The sequence below is a fragment of the Oryctolagus cuniculus genome, chromosome 13, assembly GCF_051225735.1.
Source record: "Oryctolagus cuniculus isolate XC-2025 breed Fujian yellow rabbit chromosome 13, ASM5122573v1, whole genome shotgun sequence".
Taxonomy (NCBI): Eukaryota; Metazoa; Chordata; class Mammalia; order Lagomorpha; family Leporidae; genus Oryctolagus; species Oryctolagus cuniculus.
Genome location: NC_142879.1, coordinates 76,152,166 through 76,172,864, shown reverse-complemented (window position 1 = coordinate 76,172,864; position 20,699 = coordinate 76,152,166). Strand labels below are relative to the sequence as shown.

The following is a 20,699-nucleotide window of genomic DNA, read 5'->3' as shown; positions in this document are numbered from 1 at the left end:
TCGCTTGTGTCTTAAGCAGCACGTTATACTTGAGAAATCTGACTTTGCTGGACCTGAAGCTTTTGGATGATGCAGCATTTGCTTGCATCAGTTTTTTCATCGTTGTGCTCTGTGGCTGCTTCTTGTCAAGTAAGTAGACCACTAAGCCCCTTTCCAAAGATCTGCAGAGCATGGGCTGTGGCATTGCACTTCCACCCCAGCCCCTTGCTTGCCATGTGTCTTGGGACACGTGACCTAACCTCTCTGAACTTCAGTTTTTCATCCATAAAATCAGGATGTACAGAGTATTGCTTTGGTAGTCTCTTAGATCTCCTCTCCTTCTTTCATGACAACTGAATTCTAACTGAGCACATGCCCATCCAGCTCCTAACTAATTTCCAAGCCTCCAGCTTGGCCATATAAGGCCAGGTGACTATGCCTTCACTGATGGAATATGAATAGAAGTGAATGTGCCCACTTCCACAACACTTGCTCAAGAGAAAATGTCTTGCATGGCTTTTCTTTCATGTGCCCCTTTTGAAGGCTGAGAAACAGAAGTGATACTGACCTAATTAAGACAACACTAAGGGAAGCAGAACAATAAGATGGAATGAACCTGACTCTCTGAATGCTTTTGTGGGGCAGAAGCCAGCCTGTCCTGAAGAGAACTATTCTGTCATTTTTAGATGGCACATCTTTATTGCACGCCTTAGAGACCTCCAATTAGATTTATCAAGAACACATTTGCGGGCCAGTGCCACGGCTCACTAGGCTAATCCTCCGCCTTGCGGCGCCGGCACACCAGGTTCTAGTCCCTGTCGGGGCGCCGGATTCTGTCCCGGTTGCCCCTCTTCCAGGCCAGCTCTCTGCTGTGGCCCGGGAGTGCAGTGGAGGATGGCCCAGGTGCCTGGGCCCTGCACCCCATGGGAGACCAGGAGAAGCACCTCGCTCCTGCCATCAGATCAGCGTGGTGCACCCACCATTGGAGGGTGAACCAACGGCAAAGGAAGACCTTTCTCTTTGTCTCTCTCTCTCACTGTCCACTCTGCCTGTCAAAAAAAATTTAAAAAAAGAACACATTTGCATTGATTATAGCTATGAAGTATCCATAAATATACCAAAACCTCACTTTTCCTTTTAGATCTGTATCATACATGCCACAGTGCAGACTGAAGCATGAAATGCGGAACTGGGAATTGGCAGTTCACTGATTCAACAACAAAGAAATAGACTATTGAACAACATCATTGAGTTCTAACTGGGAAAATACTCCAGAACCTAAGTTATAATTTCTGCTAGGTAAAAGCATGGTCATTTAGCTAGTATTCAAAATGAAAATAACACTACCTCTCTTACCTCTCTCACAGGGTAGAATAAATAAAACTAGAAAGAGCTGTGAATTATCAAGAAGGTAATCTTCACCTCAAGAGCTCACTCAATACCTGATACAAAGGGACTTCAAAAAGGTTGTGGAAAATAGAGCTAAAATATAAGCTTATTTTCTTCTTAAAAAAATCTTGAAATCCATGCATAGCTTTTCATAATATTGATTTTCCATGAACTTTTTAAGACCCTTTGTTTGTGAAAGCTACTGTGCCATACTTTACACAGAAAGATTTGTCATTGACTTTTACCATAATCTTCATTTTACAGATAAGGAAACTAAGGCATAGCCAGTCTTAAAATCTTGCCTAACAGCCCAAAGCAGGACCAGAATTTGAGGCCTCATCTGCCTGGCATCAAAACAGTGCAATGAGCTATTTTGATCATTCCTGGCAGACATGAGGTTAATGAGCAGTGCAACAGGCTCGTCTCTGGGTTTCTCATGGAAGCAAACCCTCAACCCCCTCAGAGATCCTCTCACTGTTCCTGAGCAGACACACACAGACCCGATGAGCTGTGCGCCTGCATTCTCCTCCTCGTGAACGCGCCGTGTGAGGCCACAGTTCTCCAGCGACAGTTTCTCCAGCAGTTTGAAGTCCACGTCATTCCCAATGCCGATGGTGAAGATGCAGACCCGACCTTGGGCAGCCTCCTTAGTGTTATTGAGAATCTTGAGGGTGTGGGTCTCCCCGACAGTGGGTTTCCCATCTGTTAGGAAGACGATGAGGGACACGCTCCGGTCTTCAATGTCGTTGTGGGCCACGTAGTTGTTGAGCAGCCTGATGGCTGTCTGGAGGGCCCCGTTGATGTCTGTGCCTGGAGGACAGCAACATAGGTCAGTTCAGGCCTCCTCCACACGTCTCCTACAGCAAGCACCCGAATGCACACTCAGAGCTGCAGTTAATGCTCAACTTTCATGATGGACAGGATTGAGCTGTGGGGGAAAAGAAGTCAAATGCACCTATGGGACGATTCCAGAGTAGATGGCCTGTCTAAAAGTTGACAAGTGTACACTAAATGAATATAAATGGCACAGTATTATCCCACTATATTAAAAAAAAAAACCTTCAGGATTATCTATGCTTATTGGAACCTCACAATGGAGGAGGTATTAAATTTTACACCTTTGACCCTACCATTCCTCCTTTATGATGCTTGTTAGCAGCTCTGATTAATGTGTCTGTTGTATCTGTAGCAAGTGCTGAACAAAAATTTGACTGGTTGGTTGAGGCTGAAACTACCAGCTAAAATGAGGTTTCTGGATTAGCTAAGAATGTCAATCAACTAAGCTACCATCACTAAGCAAAACTGAGAATTCTTACTGTAGCATGAGCTCCTGTTTCCTTCATTGTTGTCTGTGTTGTTTAATGTCTTAAACTAAGACTGACATACCAAAAAGTCATCTACTTTAACTCCAATGGATTTTACTTATTTATTTGAGAAGAAAAGTGACACAGAGAACAGGAGAGATAGAGTTCACTACCCAAATGCCTGCAACAGCTGGGGCTGGGCCAGGCAGAAGCCAGGAGCCCACAACTCCATCTGGGTCTCCCAAGGGTGGCAGGGACCTAAGTGCTTGGGTCATCACCTGCACATCAGCAGGAAGAAATGGATCAGAAATGAAGGAACTGGAACTCAAACGGGTGCTCCAGTATGGGGCATGGGCATTTCAAGTGGTGGTTTCTCCCACTCTATCACAGTGTCCATACTGATGGTCTTCATTTCATCGCTTGAGACAAAGCTTTCATACCAGAAAAACTACCCATTTTAAGTCAATTCACTATTTTTGACAAGTTTATAGAGTTCTATAACTATCATCACCATCCATCATGCTGACAGTGATTTTTATCTATCTGCAAAATGTACCACGTTTGAGGGAACCAGATCATTTTCTTCACTGCTTTACATTGCCCAGAATTTCTGGCTAAAAAAAAACAAAAACAACAACAACAACAAAAAAAAACAGAGAAGACAACATCTGTGACAAACATGTTCATAATTGTTGCTAAGATGCACACAGCATCCAAAGGGAAGGGGGAATTACAGCTGAAGCAGGATTTAACATTTCTTTGGGATCATTAATTTGCCTTTCTTCATGTCCAGCTTAATTTCATGTTGCCTCTCGATGTGCAGGCATAGATTAGCCAGCAGGTGCTTGTCTTCTCTTTAGTCTGCACTTAGCAACAGTGCCAAATCTCTCACTCCATTGTAAAGCCAAGGAGAATGCAGGCAAAGCAATGGATTTGGCTTCCTGATACCACCTGGACAGCAAGGCACTGCAGGGCTTGGAATCAAACCCATGGTAAGCGGGGGTATCTCCTGCCCACTCAACAGCCATGAAGAGCTCTCCACAGAGACAGTCCTACAGAGTTTCCCCAACTACTTATTCCATCAAGAGCTCATTTAGAGGCATCAAAGAACCAAAATGTGAGCAAAGGGGATTACTCAAGTGGGTAAAAATAATGGTCAACCTCTGATGCTTAAAGAGGGCATCCTAAATGCCAGCACCACTCTAAGAGCATTCAACATTTCAACTCATTTCACACTAACAACAACTCTATTGGCTCTCCCCATTTTGCAGGTGAGTAAACTAAGGTGTAGAGGCTAAATGGCTAGCAGTTAATGGAGCTGAATTCAAATCCAGGCAAGCTGGCTTCAGAATCGATGCTGTCAATACTGATGCCACTCTCCTTAGAGAAAAGCAGATTTCATGGCTGTTCACCTGAACAGGCTGGGGCAGTGAAGTGCAGAGAAAAAAAGAAAGGCAATCAGTGGATTTCTAAGGTTTGGATTCCAAAAAAACAAACTACATATCAGCGTGTTTCTAAATGTGTTTATCATCCCTTCCCACCACGCTCACATCATTCTAATAGTCAGCAGCATCATTAAAATAATTTGACTTAATCAATGTTGGTTAAGCATGCACTACATGTCGGGAATCATGGTAGGTACACAATGGGCTTCCAAAAAAAATAAAGAGGAGCTTCTTCCCTCAAAGGCTTTACAGTCTCAACTTCCTGTGGGAGGTCGTTATCGTAATATTAAACCTAATCTTTTATTTCTCCCATCAACGAATAAGACAGTCCCCGAACTACCTACTGTTTTGGAGACTGGTTGAAAACCCTATTGTAAGTCAAAGCACTGGCTGAGCAAAATCAAGCTACAGATGAAGTTCATTTGGGAAATCAGGGCTTTGTTGTGGATAAGAAATAATAAATATAAGGAGGATGGAAAAATCCCAGAGGGAAGAAGACTGAACTGGGAGTTTTATATGTTTCCAGATAATTAACCAAGATGACAACTCTGGGAGATGGTGTCTGTGTAAAGGGCCTTAATAGAAGAAGCCAGGGGGCCAGGTCCCGTCCCAGTAAACACTCCAGTACTAAGCACCACTGGTGTGTTCACTCTGCTCATGATGCAGTAACAGGAGGAATAAGACCCACGCTGTGAGCTGGAGGAACTTACAGCTGGCTCAGTGGGGTGACACACTATTCTGATTCTCTGATATTCTCAGAATTCTTTACTATCTGTTCTCTCCTTTAGTAACTCTCTGCACCCTGACCTGGGCAGCATACCCAAGGCAAGCATGAGATCACTGAGCCCAATGTCCTGCCCATCACACTTTGCATCCACTGCGCCTCCCAGGCCACCAGGGATTCACGTTTTCCTCACTCCGCTGCAGCCTTGCCAAGGGTCTACCTATTTTGCAGGGCAGTTCCACTCACTGCTGCCTGCAGTGATGGGGCCCAGGCACACAAAACACTGGGTCAGTCATCCATTTGCCTTTAATTCTCCACCCAAGCACAGTTTGCAAAAGCAGCTTCATGATCCAGGATCCATCAGACAAATCAGGCTTCCAAACACCCACCAGGAATTTTCCCTATAACTGGAGCAACAGTGAATTTATGAAGTTGGAGTTCAGAGGAACATAAGTTCCTGGGAAAGCTCTCACCTGATATCTTCTTTCCTGCAATCCTCAGCTTTCGAATCCCGGTCTCTTGGTGGAAAATTAGCTACTATCACGTCAATGCTAATGTGAGAAGAAGAAATTCTTTTTACCTCCAGTGGGCGACATATGGTGAATGTAGATTTTGCCGTCCCTGATGCTGTTAGGAGTGACTGAAATCAAGTTGTCCTTCCACACTTTGATTCGGTTGGAAAATCCAATGATATTGAAACGGTCTTGGGGTCGGAGGTCATGGAGAATAGTGAAGAGGGCATCCTTGGTCTAGGCAAACAGAAAACCAAAACGGGTCATATCCAATCACATTAGTCCACTTGCCCATTGGCTTGTAAACTGCCCACTAGGAACAACCTCAGGGTTCAAGTTCAGGGACTACTATAAAAGGACACTTGGGTAATTGTCAAGGAACTTGTTACCTGGCCAGGAGAAAAATGACACCAGTATATAATAATTTTATAGAAAATATGAATAAGAACTTAGCATATGAAATTTGGCTTGCTGCTTCCAACCACTCTGTATCAGGCCTCTGTGTCTTTACAACTGCTCCTCTCTTGAGCTGGAATGTCCTCTCCTGCTGCCTTATTCCCATCTTTCCCTGACAAACTCCTAGTCATTCTTTAAAACCCAACTAAGTGTGCCCAGTTCTCTAGCTGAAACTTTTTCTAACTTCTCCAAAGAGAGCCAACCATTGCCTCCTTAAAGTGCACACTGTCCTTTCTCCTAAAAAGTGCCAATCATACAGTAACGATGATTTGTTTGTGATCCGTTTCCTTACTAGATTGTAAGCCCTTGGTAGGTGGGTCTCTTTTATCTTCAAATCCCCCAGTGTCATACAACAGATGCTAGACAAAGGTGTAACAAGTGAACAAATGAATGGAGGGGTGTTTCATGAACTACAATTGAAGGTACAGATGAAAGCTAGTATAGGAATCTAAATGATTATGAAATCATTGTAGACTGGAGGAGACTCGAGATGATTTTACATAAAAAGAAGAATCTGAAGGCTTAAAGGAGTTGGACAGCTGAAAAGACCAAGCAGGGCATTCTGAAAACAAGTGAAAAAGTAAGGCCGGCACCACGGCTCACTAGGCTAATCCTCCACCTTGCGGCGCCGGCACACCGGATTCTGTCCCGGTTGCCCCTCTTCCAGGCCAGCTCTCTGCTGTGGCCAGGGAGTGCAGTGGAGGATGGCCCAGGTGCTTGGGCCCTGCACCCCATGGGAGACCAGGAGAAGCACCTGGCTCCTGCCATCGGATCAGCGCGGTGCGCCGGCTGCAGCACGCCGGCCGCGGGGGCCATTGGAGGGTGAACCAATGGCAAAGGAAGACCTTTCTCTCTGTCTCTCTCTCTCACTGTCCACTCTGCCTGTATAAAAAAAAAAAAAAGAAAGAAAGAAAAAGTGAAAAAGTAAGACAACTTCCGCAAGGCAAAGAGGTGATACAGGTAAGTTCAGGTGGGACTGATTGCTTAAAATGTGTTTGTTTAGGTGAGACACGAGTCATGGGAAGAATCTGAAACATTCCAGGAGCCTGGACAAGAGTTTCTGTGTCAATCCACCAGATATCATGAGAAAACCCTGTCTTCCTACAACAACGTTGCTGTTAGACATTTAAAGTGATTTGGCATATGAGGTCAGAGACTTCCATTACCTAATTGCTATGACAGTGACATCTAGCACCCAGTTTCAGTGGTTAGAAGCAGAGGCTTCATAGCCAGACTGTTTGGACTTGACCCTGGTCCACCATTTACTCTCTGTGTTGTCTCTTGTGGGACAGAAGTGGCCCTCTTGCTTCCCCAAGCCTGAGCATCCCAGACAAATAACCTAGTACTGATACTCACTCTAGTACTAATTTTAATTTTCATCTTAGCCCTGAGGAGACTTATTAACTCCTCTGTCTGGGAACAAAAAGACAAGAGAGCATGATGATTTGTTGGAACTGTTCCTATGGTCCTCAAGAACAAATGTAATTTTCTGACATCAAAATTTAGCCCCTCTCACTGATCAGACCTATGCCCACAAGTGTGTCCATCTCCACTGAAACTCAGTGCAATACTTAATTTTGCATACAAAATAACACATCATTAATTTTATGTGTCTATGGCCACTGAAAACATTTTTAGTCTTCTATGATCACCTATGCAAAAAAAAAAAAAAAAATTGGGGCATCATTGCTTTGTCCAAGTAGTGTGTGTGGGATTCCTTGTTTTTAATATGTAAGTCTCCTATGATGGAGTCCAGAAGGGATGAGGATGAATCGCATATGGTCATTAGTGTAAATTAACACAACTCATTCTAATTGTGTAGCCCTGTATAGTGTGCCCTGTCACTTAGTCTCACCTTTCGTATTTCACTGTGCCCAGGTTGCCCCATCTGCAAATCTAGAATGCAAACAGAACCTATCTTGGCAGGTTGTCATGGGGATTAAATCAGGTACCAGATGAAACACACTCCAAACTGGGTCAGGCATGCAGTAAAATACACACACACGCACACACACACACACACATGTCTGGTGGGAATCAGGAGAATTTAGAAGAAACTCAAGTCTGGGGTAGTTGTAGTAAGGAAGTATTACTCTGAAATTAGTAGGTCTTTGCTCAGATCTTATGACTCTCGGCCTTGACTTCCTTTTATAGATTCGTATAGTCTTGCACCTGCTACCTCTCTTGCTTGGAAATAACCACCTCATTTTCACATTTTTCTTTTCTGAATTGTCCCTCTTCTTCACTCCTCAGACTTGCCTTCCAATCCTGTATCTAACTGCTCATTTTCATATCTCATCATCCTATTCATGAATTGCACAGGAGCCTCAAAATCCATCTTGGAAGATGATCCCAGACATGTCTACTTTTAGACATGTACATGACATTCTTCCTAGGAGGGCTTAATAAAGGAAGTTTCCAACCTGAGCACACATTCACCTAACATCCACTGCATTGATCCTTGTTGAATTAATGCACTACAACTTCCCACCATTTCTTCATCTCCAGATTGAGAAAGCAGTGGAGTTTAATATCATTAGATGTATGCTGCTGCTGACAATGATGAAGTCACTTTTTTTTTTTTTTTTTGACAGGCAGAGTGGACAGTGAGAGAGAGAGAGACAGAGAGAAAGGTCTTCTTTTTGCCGTGGGTTCACCCTCCAATGGCTGCTGCAGCCGGCACACTGATCCGAAGCCAGGAGCCAGGTGCTTCTCCTGGTCTCCCATGCGGGTGCAGGACCTGGGCCATCTTCCACTGCACTCCCAGGCTAGGCCATATCAGAGAGCTGGCCTGGAAGAGGGGCTACCAGGACAGAATCCGGCACCCCGACTAGAACCCGGTGTGCCGGCGCTGCAGGCGGAGGATTAGCCTATTGAGCTGTGGTGCCGGCCTGAAGTCACTTCTTCGGCGCTTCTAACCCCCACATATTATGTTGAGTTCAAAGACGAGGGTGACTGACTTACTTAATCCAGTATAACTCACAGAGGTAAAGTGAATTTCAGTATTCCCATTTTATAGAGTGGACAACTGAGGCATAGAGGTGGTTAAGTAGCATGCCACATGACAGCCTGGATTAAAACACAGGAAGTCTGAAATTTTTATCAACTCCAGGGCCAAATTTTTACCAACAGCAGTGGAATCTGCAGTCCTAGGCTGCTGGAGCTGAGAATACCCGGAGTTTGCATCATTACAATGTGCAGTTCACTTGGGGAATCCCTTCTGGGCCCATGCATGTTAATAACAGATTCTGTTTCTTTCTTCGTTTCATCTACTTTGTTTCCAGCAAAAATTAATAGATTTATCTCCCATAACATCCTTGCAGAGAGCACTGTGTGTATCCCACGTCCACCCAGGGATGAGAACAATGCATCTGTTTTATTTAATCCATTTTCACATCCTACAGAGGGGGTTACCTCCCACCCCCAGTTCTCCCAGGAGAAAAGAATGGCAATGGGAGTGTTTATTTCCCTTTGTCGGGCCAGCCCTCCACCCCCACCCCCAGTTCTCTCCCTTCTCTTTCCGGCGCCGCCTCTCCTCAGAGGGAACTCGCCGGGCAGTAGAGCTTCCTGTCCTCCCACAACCTGATGTCCACCCCCAGGAAATGTGTCAAAGCATCCTGTGATCCATACCCAAAATATACCAGCACTCTCTCAAGGACATTCTATTTATTTATTTATTTATTTATCTGTTTATTTATTTATGAAAGGTAAAGGGACAGAGGGAGAGACAAAGATCGTGAGATCTTCCATCTGCTGGTTCACTCCCGAAATGCCTGTGACAACAGTATTGAGCCAGGCCAATGTCAAGAGCTCAGAACTCCATCCAGGTCTCCCGTGGGGGGAGTAGGGACCCAACTACTTAAGCCATCATCTGCACATTAGCAGGAAGCTGGATTGCAAGTGGTGTTGTTGGGTCTCAACCAAGTGCTCTGATACGGGATGTGGGCATCCCAAGTAGGTCTTAGTCTCTCTAGGCCAGTTGCCCATGGAAGACATTTAAGATATCTATCGATGCTCAACCAAGACACCTGTTCCCCTCTCTTTGACACTCTTCCTGTTCTGCTTCCTGGACACATCCTGGGTCTCCTCCCTCTTCCCAGTGTTCCTGATGACACAGCTGGTCCTCCTTGACCTGCCCTTCAACAAGACAGTCTCGGGACACTTTTCTCAGCAGAGTGCTCACCTGGCACTCACACTACCCTCTTCCTCCAGGGGAGTTTATCCATCCCCACAACACCTCTTGCCATCATGGTCTTGCTGCTTCTTCCAGGCCAATTTTAAGTCTTTTCTCGCATTAGAGTCACTGCCACCCATTTTTACCTCCATGTCCTACAGATTCAACACACTGAAAACTGGAAACTTTATTCTCTGACCAAAACCTGACTCTCCTTGCTGCAGGAGTTCAAGTCAGAAACCTGCACACCATGTCCAGTCTTCTTTCTGCCCCATTTCTAACCCTCTGATCCTTTAGCACCCAACCATAGAATTCTAATTCCTCTTCAAAATATCCCTGTGGTCATAATCTTTGCTATATTTGTTAGTATAAAAATATTATTTTTATAAGGTCAGAAGATAAACTCACAAAATCCCACCCAGCCAGAGACAACTACTATTAAAATGCTGATATACCACATACCCCTTCAGAAACTTTCTTTGCAAATGTGGATAGATACATGTGCATGTGTATTGTGTGTGTATACATGGGTACCTGTGTGTGCCTGTGTGTGATTTTAAAGGAAAGGGGATCATAAATATATCATGCTATAAAGTTTTTGTTTATCGTGTACAGTTCTCATGTCAATAGATAAATGTGCAAGGATATTCAAAAGTTAATAGAAAATATACTTATGAAAAAATTGCATGGATATCATAATTTTTTACACCAAAATATACTTATCTTCTAATCCTATTGCCCACCAGTCATTTAGAGTACCTTCATGTCCACACCATTTTAGTGGTAGCACGATATTTTGCTGCATACACATGCCTAACTTTAATATTTCTGAATGCTTCAGCAGCGCTGCCATGAAGCTCATCATTCACATATTTGTGTTCACCATCTCCTTAAGGTGAATTCCCTTACATGGGATTGGAGTGACAAAGGGCTTGTACTTTTGGAAGGACAATGTGTTCTGTTGCTGCCAGAGTTAGATTTTCAACCTCCTTCCACTGCCCTCAGCATAAAGTTTAAGCTCTCTTTTTAGACACAAACTCCCCCGTAACATTAATAGTCCCCATCTATTGTTCCAGCTTTTATTCTCTGCTATTTCCACTCCCACTACAGACTCTGAAGTCTGGTTTCCCCACTGTGCCTTGACACATCATGCTTTTTCCTGATCCCCTGCCTTTGCACAAACTGCTCTGCCCTCTTTCCCCTCTTCTCCAGCTACTCAACGATGGTTTTGTCCTTCAGGACCTGTCTGACATATGCCCTCCTTGGTGAAGCCATCCCTAACTCGGCCATGAAGACAGGTACCAGCTCCATCCTCTGCCCTCCGCACCGGATGCACACATCCACTGTGGCACTTCCGTGTTGTCTTCGCCTTGCCACTTCACGTGTTTTCCCATCTCAGGAGTTCTGCTTCTGCTGTTTCATGTCCCTGAAATACTCCTTCACAACCTACACGGAAGCTGCTTCCCTCTCACCCTTGAGATCCGAGTCCACCTTTATATTCCAAGGGAGCCCATCCTTGTCTCCCCACCCCTCTGGGTTCTTTCTCTATGTCATGGGTCCCCTGTTCTTTGAATCAAAATATTGATTAAAAATACACTTCTCTGTGCATTCACTCATCTGTCCATCTCACGTCTATGCTTCTGAGCTCAGGGATTTTTTTTTTCTGTTTTGTCAGTCATTCCATATATAATACCCAGCAGTGCATGGCCTGGAAGAAATGCTGGATAAATGTCTCCTGAATAAGTGAGTGGAAAATAAATTGCCCATCTGTCCCACCAGCTAGGATGCTCCTCAAAACAGCTGTCCTCTGGATGGCCCAAGTCCTTGGGCCCTGCGCCCGCATGGGAGACCAGGAGGAAGCACCTGGCTCCTGGCTTTGGATTGGCATAACTCCGGCCGCAGCAGCCATTTGGGGGGTGAACCAACGGCAAAAGGAAGACCTTTCTCCCTGTCTCTCTCTCTCTCACTGTCCACTCTGCCTGTCAAAACAAACAAACAAAAAAACCAGCTGTCCTCTGGCTTCTCGCAATTTCCTGAAACAGAAATAAAGATAGAGAAGAGAAACAGAGAGAGAGAGTACAAAGACTCCAAGAGAGACAGAGAAAGGGGGTAGGGGTCTGTTGGTGCAGGCAAGGAACATGAGGACAACACAGCTGGGTCCTTAGACCCTGAGATACTTCCCCCAGACGGAGAGCATGCAGGAAGTTCATAGTGACAGCAGTGATCCACCAATAACTCAGCTCAGTGCACTCAGCAGATGCCGGTTGGGAGCTCCAGTGTGGCCCCAGGCAGCCTCAGCCAGGGATCCAGCAGCACTGGGCTCCTGGCTCTTCCTTCCACTTAGAGCCAACAAGCTCCTGCGAGAGCATTGTCCTGCGAGAGCATCAGGTGCACTCAGTCTCACCCCTTGGCAAAATGTGCAGATTCCAGGAGGTCTCAGGACGCGGTGGACAGGGGCACGCAGCAGAAGCTGGCTGTGAGGCAGCACTTCCTGGAACCCTGCTCTGAGGCTCTGCTGGGACCCAGAGCTGGCTGGGCTGCCCGGGGTGGGGCTGAGGAAGGGGGCCTTTGTCAGAGACTGCTTTGTAGTCAGCAGCTGGCCTCTTTAGGGAGCCTTAAATAGCGTGCAACAGACCTGGAGAAGAACCAGCCAGGCTCCTCTGCTGGTGTTTCCCCCGTCGTGATGGACATTCAGCTTTGGGAATGGTTGTTCAAGCCTCTACCCCTCCTCCCCTCGGCTCAGCGACTCCAGGTTCCTTATGACCTTGTAAGGCCTCCACTGTGACTTATCCTCGTGTGCACTGAGGGAAGGCAGGCTCTCACTTGCTCCATTTCCCATTGCATTAGAGCCATTTGGATGGCCTCCTACCCCTGATCCCAGAGGGACCCAGGCAGAAGTTGCTGCTGCTGTCGCTGTCTCCACCCTCTATTAACTCCTTTTTTAAATTTTTAATTTTAGTTCGTTTTTATCAGATTCAATGTTATCTGTAGATACAATTCTAAGAACATAATGATATTCCCTCCCTCCCCGCTTCCCCCACTTTCCCTCCTTCCCTCCCTCCCTCCCTCCTTCTCCTTGTTAACTCTTGACTTGCTCTTCCCTGCCCCTCCACGGACTGCTCAGCCCCAGAGCTCTGCCTTCTGTCCAGGGCTTCAGAGGAATGTGGAAGGCGAGTGTCCACGCACCAGAGTGGAGGAGAGGGAGCTCCTGCTGATCTTCCTGCACACTGTGTTTATGTGCCAAGATTAACAGAAACTACTCAGACGTTGTCCTAGAGTACAGTCCAGAGGATGGAGTAAGCACATTCCAGAAAGATCAGAGGAAGTGCAGAGAGGCAGTGGATGTGTAACCCAACTACTCTGAAGACCTGAACTGCCCTGAAGCAGAGGGGCATCATGGGAGAGGTTGCATTAGACCCCCTTTAACGCGTTGCCCCCAAACCTGAGATCACAGAATCACAACCAACAAGAGCCTTAGACATTTCCAGTACAGGCAGGTGGGCCACTTACCCTCAATGCCCTTTCCCAATTAAGCTTGAGCATACCCCAGGAAGCCATACACCTGGGACTTTTTCCCCTATCCCCAAGGCTCCCTCTAGTGGCCTTACATACTAGAAACAAGGAATCCCACACACACTACTTAGACAAAGCAATGATGCCCCCAAATTGTTTTTTTGTTTTTTGTTTGTTTGTTTTTGCATAGGTGATCATAGAAGACTAAAAATGTTTTCATTGGCCATAGACACATAAAATTAATGATGTGTTATTTTGTATGCAAAATTAAGTATTGCACTGAGTTTCAGTGGAGATGGACACACTTGTGGGCATAGGTCTGATCAGTGAGAGGGACTAAATTTTGATATCAGAAAATTACATTTGTTCTTGAGGACCATAGGAACAGTTCCAACAAATCATCATCCTCTCTTGTCTTTTTGTTCCTAGACAGAGGAGTTAATAAGTCTCCGGCACAGTAGGCAATTGTGAAGAGGCAGGAAGATCAAACCACGTGCCTATGGAAACAAAAATTAGTCTGGCATGAGGGGCCTTGCTGAGAAGGAAAACAGGATTCTTAAAGAGATCTACAAGCCAGAAGAAGCACAGTGTGTTTCCCCTCTGGACTGTGTGCCCAGTCCTGGGGGCACTCACCCATGGCCGATGGGAATCTATCTACTCTCTACTGATACAATCTGCAAACAGTGCTCCTTATATGTAGTCATAAGACAGCTTTAAAAAATTCCAGATTGTGTTTGGAAGGAGAGAGAAAAGGTACACCAACACAAGGATACATGAGAAGGGTGTATTTCTTATTATTTGGGTACTGAAGAAGTACCTTGGCCCCGGAGCAGATCTTGGACAAGGTTCCTTCTAATCCCAGCTATTTAGAATCTCAAAAGATAGGGATTGTTCTCTGCTTAAAACTAGCTTATGGTGATGAATTCCTCTTCTTATATGTACTTTCCTTGGATTAAGTGGAGAAAAGAAGTATTTCTTTTAAAAACAGTGTCTTGGAAGTTCATTCCAGCTCTGCCTTAGGTTTACTATTAAGTCAGTCTTTTAATCTCTCTTCATTTAAATTCTTCCAGGCACAAAGCGGGACACAAATAAATTAAATTCTCTCCTGCAGATTCTTCATCCATGCCACATTGTTAGCAGTAGTCTTTCTTGTTCTAGTGGGTCATCAGGAAGGGAAATTATAGAGTCTTGTCTAATGGTGCCTTTAGACAGAAGAGCTGAGCTCCAGATACGCAGTCACCATCCCATTCTTCACTCCCAGGGAAGGGAGTGTCCTGCATTAAGCAGTATCAGGAATAAGGGATAGAATCGTTCCTTCCCTTCCTCTCTGTCTTCCCTATGACACTGTGCCAAAGCAACTAGGTGAAGGCTCATGGCATGCAGGCTCATGGCACAGCTGTCAAAGGAGTCAGTGTTCACTGTCAATCACCATGTCATGAGTGATGAGTAAATATTTCCTGAGTAGAAAAGCATTACTAGCAAGACCCTCAGAGAGAGAAGTCAGTGGAGCCCCTGAAAAACCCAGCTGTCCCGAGTCTTTCCTTCCACTTCTTCAGGCTACTCATGGATGCAGCTTTTCTCAAATACCTCTGTGTCTGTGTCAAACCACACTCAACAGGAACTCACTCTGACACAAAAGACTTTTGTACCACAAACCCTATGTTGCTGGGCACAGGCAAGGGAAGCCCATGATGTCATAGATGAACCCAAGTTCAAGGGAATTAGTTATTAGTCATCCCATGTTTCTAACACAATGATGGAGCTGTTCTAGGGAGTCCCATCGCTTGCTTCATTCTAAAATGTTTACTGAAGAGTTGACATTTTCTCTTTCATGGGTCCACACAATCCTTTTGAATGAACCCAAAAGAAAGATCTTCTAGGATGAACAGTTTGAAATAATACAACAAAGGAATCAAAGGCCTTCTAAAAGTCTGATTTGGTAGATTGAAGCGAATCACGAAGAACAAATACACATCATGAAAACAACCCCAAGTTTTGGAGAGACAATATTGGAAAATGGAATATTCCCAGGAAACCTGAGGCTACATGTCAGCCTTCACCCTTTCAAAGGTGAGCAGAAACAATGGACAACAGAGGGAAGAGACAAAAATGAATCTGTGTTGTCCTCTTGATGGCCTCAGAGGGGAGAAAATGGTCATGCCACTGAAGGGACAGACTGTGACCCCATCAAAGTTTGCAACAAGAGATTCTCAGTACAGCTTTAAACTACTTGCAATCAGTAGAATGCAAATGTCTGCCTCCCCAGAATCAGCTGCATCACTTCTCCGTACAGCCCACTGTCACTCACACACAGCATTCTCCCAAGTCACCCTGGAGTCCCGATCACAGCTGAGACTTTCCACCAGATGTCTCTGTAGCATACCAGAGTATCTTCAGCAGGACTATTTCAAGACTGTGGTATTTCAAGATCACAAAATCTTACTCTGTAAAAGGTTGCACAGGGGCCTGCATTGTGGTGTAGTGGGTTAAGAAACCACCTTCAGGGGCTGGCGCTGTGGCACAGTGGGTTAAAGCCATGGCCTGCAGCTCTAGCATCCCATATGGGCACCGGTTCAAGTCTTGACTGTTCCACTTCTGATCCAGCTCCCAACAAATGCACCTGGGAAAGCAGCAGAGGATGGCTCAATTCCTTGGGGCTTTGCACCCATGTGGGAGACCTAGAAGAAGCCCCTAGCTCCTGGCTTCAGATTGGCCCAGCTCCAGCCATTGAGGCCATGTGGGGAGTGACTAGAGGATGGAAGACCTATCTCTCTTTCTCTCTCTCTCTGTGTGTGTGTGTGTGTGTATGTATGTGTGTGTGTGTAATTCTATCTTTCAAATAAATAAAATAAATCTTTAATTAAAAAAAAAAAAAGCCACCTGCAGCAGATGATGGCCCAAGTGCTTGGACCTCTGCACCCGTGTAGGAGACCTGGATGAAGCTCCTGGCTCCTGGCTTCAGTCTGGCTCAGCTCTGGCTATTGCAGCCATCTGGGGAGAGAACCAGTGGATGGAAGATTGTTCTCTATCTCTCTCTCTCTCTCTGATTTTCAAATAAATAACAAACTTTCTTTTTTAATCTGGGGGGCCAGGCATTTGCTAAGATATTGGTTAGGACACCCATGTTGCACATCGGAGTACCTGGGTTTGATTCCTGGCTCTGGCCAATATGAGACTGTGGGGGGTGGCACTGATGGTTCAAGCAATTGGATTACTGTCACTCACATGCCAGACTTAAATTCCTAGCTCCCCACTCTGGCCCTAGCCCAGCCCCTGCTGTTGCAGATGTTTGTAGCGTAAACAAGTGAATAGGAGCATTTTCTCTCCCCATCTCTCTCTGTCCCCATCCCTCTCAGTTCCTCTGCCTCTCAAATTAAGGAAATATTTAAAGATTTTTAAAGTTTTTTTTTAAATACTACACATATTTGATTCAGAGAAAAAAAAAAACAAACATTCAAAAACTACTGTTCCAAAGTAGCACTGCAAGGGTTGTGTGAACTCATGAGGGAAATCCGACAACACCATCCCTAGTTCCCTCCTCTAAGTATCTTCTATAACGAAGTGCATTCTATTAACAATGCAAATTTCAAATGATTGGAAATAGAAAGTAATGGAAAAAATTGTTTTCTCTATAAAGAAAGAATCTAATTGGAAGAAACAAAGTATTTTTTGGCCCGCTAAACTGTTCTTTTTGTAGAGATAGCAGAAATGAATGAGCTTTCTTCATATAAATGAAATATTTATGGATAGAAGTCATCATGTTTTTTGGCATTTTAAAATAGTTTAATAACTGCCAAGTATTAACTTGAAATTTTACCTAAAAGTAAAGGTAGAAAACATTTTTCTTTGGTCTCAACATTTTAATATTCACACCCTTATGAAAAACATATTTCTTAAACTAAGCAAAATCATGAGGTTCTTGTATTTGAAAACATATTATTTTAAGCTACTATATTTTAATTTACTTATTGTTTGAGTCCAAATCCAAAATGCTCTTTCTGGCCAGTACTATACTAGCTAATATTGCAACTCTAAGCCAAATTTTCCATTTACATTTGCCCAATTTGCAGAAAAACATAAAACAGCTATTTCTTCTGAGCAACATGGAAAGCACTTTTCTAGTAAAGGTTCAGACCTAAATAGCAGTCTCACTTCAGGATTGTTTCTAAACTACAACTGTTAAAGAGCACGTTCTGGCTAACTTTAGCCTTAACTTTATAAATGTTAAAAGAAGTTTGAATAGGTTTAGCGATCAAACATGTTTGCAAATGTAAACATAACTAAATCCCACTGGTCTTCGTGTTTGGATAACATTATTCCAACTTGAGAAGCAAACTAGGTCTCATCTTAACCTTCTGGCTCATGTTAAGATTAGCGATCTCATGTTTTGACTTTGCTTTGACAAATATAGCAAACATTTACCTAATAATGTCATTGTATTTCTAAAATACTCTTTGCCAATACTATTTCTTTGAATCTTTATCATGTATTATGGAAAATACTTTTTGTACTTGATATGCAAAAAACTGAAAGCTACAGTGGATGTTGGAAGTAAAAATCATCAGATGGTACTTGGAATGCCTACATTCTATATCCAAGCACTGGGTTGAAGGCCGGGCTCTGTTCCCTATTCCAGCTTCCTCCAACTGAACATGCTGGGAGGCAGTAGATGATGGCTCAAGTAGCTGTGTCCCCTGTCACCCACATGGGAGAGCCAGATCGGGTTCCTGGCTCTGGATTCAACCTGGTCCAGCTCCAGCTGTTATAGGCACTTGGAGAACAAACCAACAGATGGAGATATCTCTCTTTCCCTATCTCTCCCTGTCTGTCTGTCTGTCTGTCTCTCTCTCTCCATTTTAAGTAAATTTAACTAATTACTTCATTTCTCTTCTTGTTGAAGGGTAATACTTCCTAGGATTTATACTTATTGTCAATCCTTTATTTTCCATTCTAGCTAAAAATTTAACCTTACCATATAGACTTGGTTGTTTTACCATTAATATAGCCGACCTCTATCTGCAGGCTCCAGCTGGTCATCCACCAGTACGACTCTTGCTCTAACAAGAAGCAAATAAGAGGATGTTGACCAAGCAAAGTTCACTATGAGTTTACAGACCTCCTCTGTAACTCATGTTCTCTACCCACTGTTTTAAAATGGTGACTAAAGTATTGGCATTCTTGGTCCCCAGTGCCTGGTCTACATTCCAAAGTTGATATTGCCCAACTACACACTTGGACTTTCTGGCACCCTCTTTTCTTCATTCTACAGATTTTTGAGTGTCTGACTCTCTGATTGCTTTTGACCCATTCAACTTTCCCATAAGTCTGTTCTCATGATTCCTGCTTCTTTGGCCCATGTCCACCCTATGCCTCTCACTATAAATCCACAGGACATGTCTTGACAAATACCAAGAACATAAAACAAAAAAACATGAAGAGGCTGTGAAAAAGTCATGCTAAAAGTAAAATTGTGGAACAAGTATGGAAGAAATAAGCACAGTTTATCAACAAATATAGATTGTATATACTGATTCAAGAAAATATTTAGAAGAAGTAGAGTCATCCTCCACCAGACAAGAAGAGTAATGATATCCCCATATCTCTTTCCATCTTCCCATACTCTTAAAGTCACCATGAGATTGGAAAGAGATTTTTGTTGTAGGAGGGAAGGGAATATAAAACCAGATGAAGTTAATTGTTGGGAGTTGGGGAGGATCAGTTGGCTGCTATCTATTGTCTTCCTTATTTGCACTAGGAAATTGGCTCCATCCAGTTAGAGGATCCATAAGAGAGAAAACACGGATTGTCTTGGATATCTGGAAAAGGGGGCATACGTGAAACCTTGCATCTCTTCCTATGGTGTCTGGCCCAGTTTACCTGGAGAACAAAACCAAGAGGGGCATTTGAACAAAGCTCTGATCAGCAATAAAGGTTGAACATGGGCTGAAGTTTCAGATATGGTGTGTGCCCCAGAGAGCTGAACAACCAGACAGGATGCACAGGGATGAATAATTCGAAATCCCTGACTTAATCTGATCTCTGAAATCCCATTTTCCACCTCTATGAACCCACAAATCTAGTTCTGTTTTCTTCTAAGTGTTTTCTTCCAGTTCAGCTCTTTCCCCAAGTGACCACAACTCTCTTCAACACATCTCTGAGTACTTGGTCCCAATAGCTCCCCACTTCCTTCAGTTTTGCACAGGCATAGCACACCAGCAATATGTAAACCTAATCTTTCTTTTTTTAATATTTATTTATTTACTTGAAAGACAGAGTTACAGAGAGAGGTAGAGACAGAAAGAAAGGTCTCCTCCTATCCGCTGGTTCACTCCCCAGATGGCTGCAATGACCAGAGCTGCACCAATCTGAAACCAGGAGCCAGGAGCTTCTTCTGGGTCTCCCACATGGGTGCAGGGGCCCAAGGACTCGGGCCATCTTCCACTGCTATCCCAGGCCATAGCAGAGAGCTAGATTGGAAGAGGAGCAGCCAGGACTAGAATCGGCATGGGATGCCGATGCTTCAGGCCAGGGCTTTAACCCACTGTGCCACAGCGCTGGCCCAGGTAGTCTTTTCTATCTTGCTCACTTGGGTTTGCTGCCTTTCATTTTGAATCATAAATGTGCTGGGAGAAGTGATTGGTACATCACTAATTACCTGTCTTGCATTTAATTCTTCAGATCATTATTCTGTGAGTTAAGAATTTGACATGGCCTGGGCATATGGGATTAGGCTGAAATATGTCCCCTCAAAATTCATAGATTCAAATTCAAATCCTGACCCGCAGAGTGCTAAAAGTTGGCACCTTTGAGAAGTGATTAGGTTATGAGTTCAGAACCGTAATGTTTGGGCTAAGTCTGTTTATCAGAAGCCCCAAAGAGGTAGCTAACCCCTTCTACCATGTGAAGTTACAGTGAAAAGACACCTGTCTATAAGACAGACAGCAGGCCCTCACTAGACACAGAATCTGCTAGATCTTGAGCTTGGACTCTCCAGCCTCCATAACTGTGAGAAATAAATTTCTGTGTTTTTAAATTGCCCAGTTTACGGTATTTTTGTTGTAGCAGCTCCAACAAACTAAGATACACACTATAGTACAACTAAATATATTCTCTGTTACTAGTGGGGGGAGAGCTCTTAAGTATCTTCTTTTTATTTAAAGTTTACCTCCTTTCTTCATAAATTCCGCTAATCCATCTTTATCA

The 20,699-nt window shown here is 44.1% G+C and overlaps 1 protein-coding gene across 1 annotated transcript in view; it reads right to left on the bottom strand.

Moving 5' to 3' along the window:
* ITIH5 (inter-alpha-trypsin inhibitor heavy chain 5) overlaps positions 1-20,699 on the bottom strand; it is a 112,027-nt gene that overhangs the window by 18,993 nt on the left and 72,335 nt on the right. Inside the window, exons 8-9 of the mRNA XM_002717611.6 lie at positions 5,422-5,590; positions 1,869-2,178 (exon numbers count right to left, since the gene is read on the bottom strand). Coding sequence (XP_002717657.1) covers positions 1,869-2,178; positions 5,422-5,590 — 479 coding nt within the window. The remainder of the gene's footprint in view (positions 1-1,868; positions 2,179-5,421; positions 5,591-20,699) is intronic.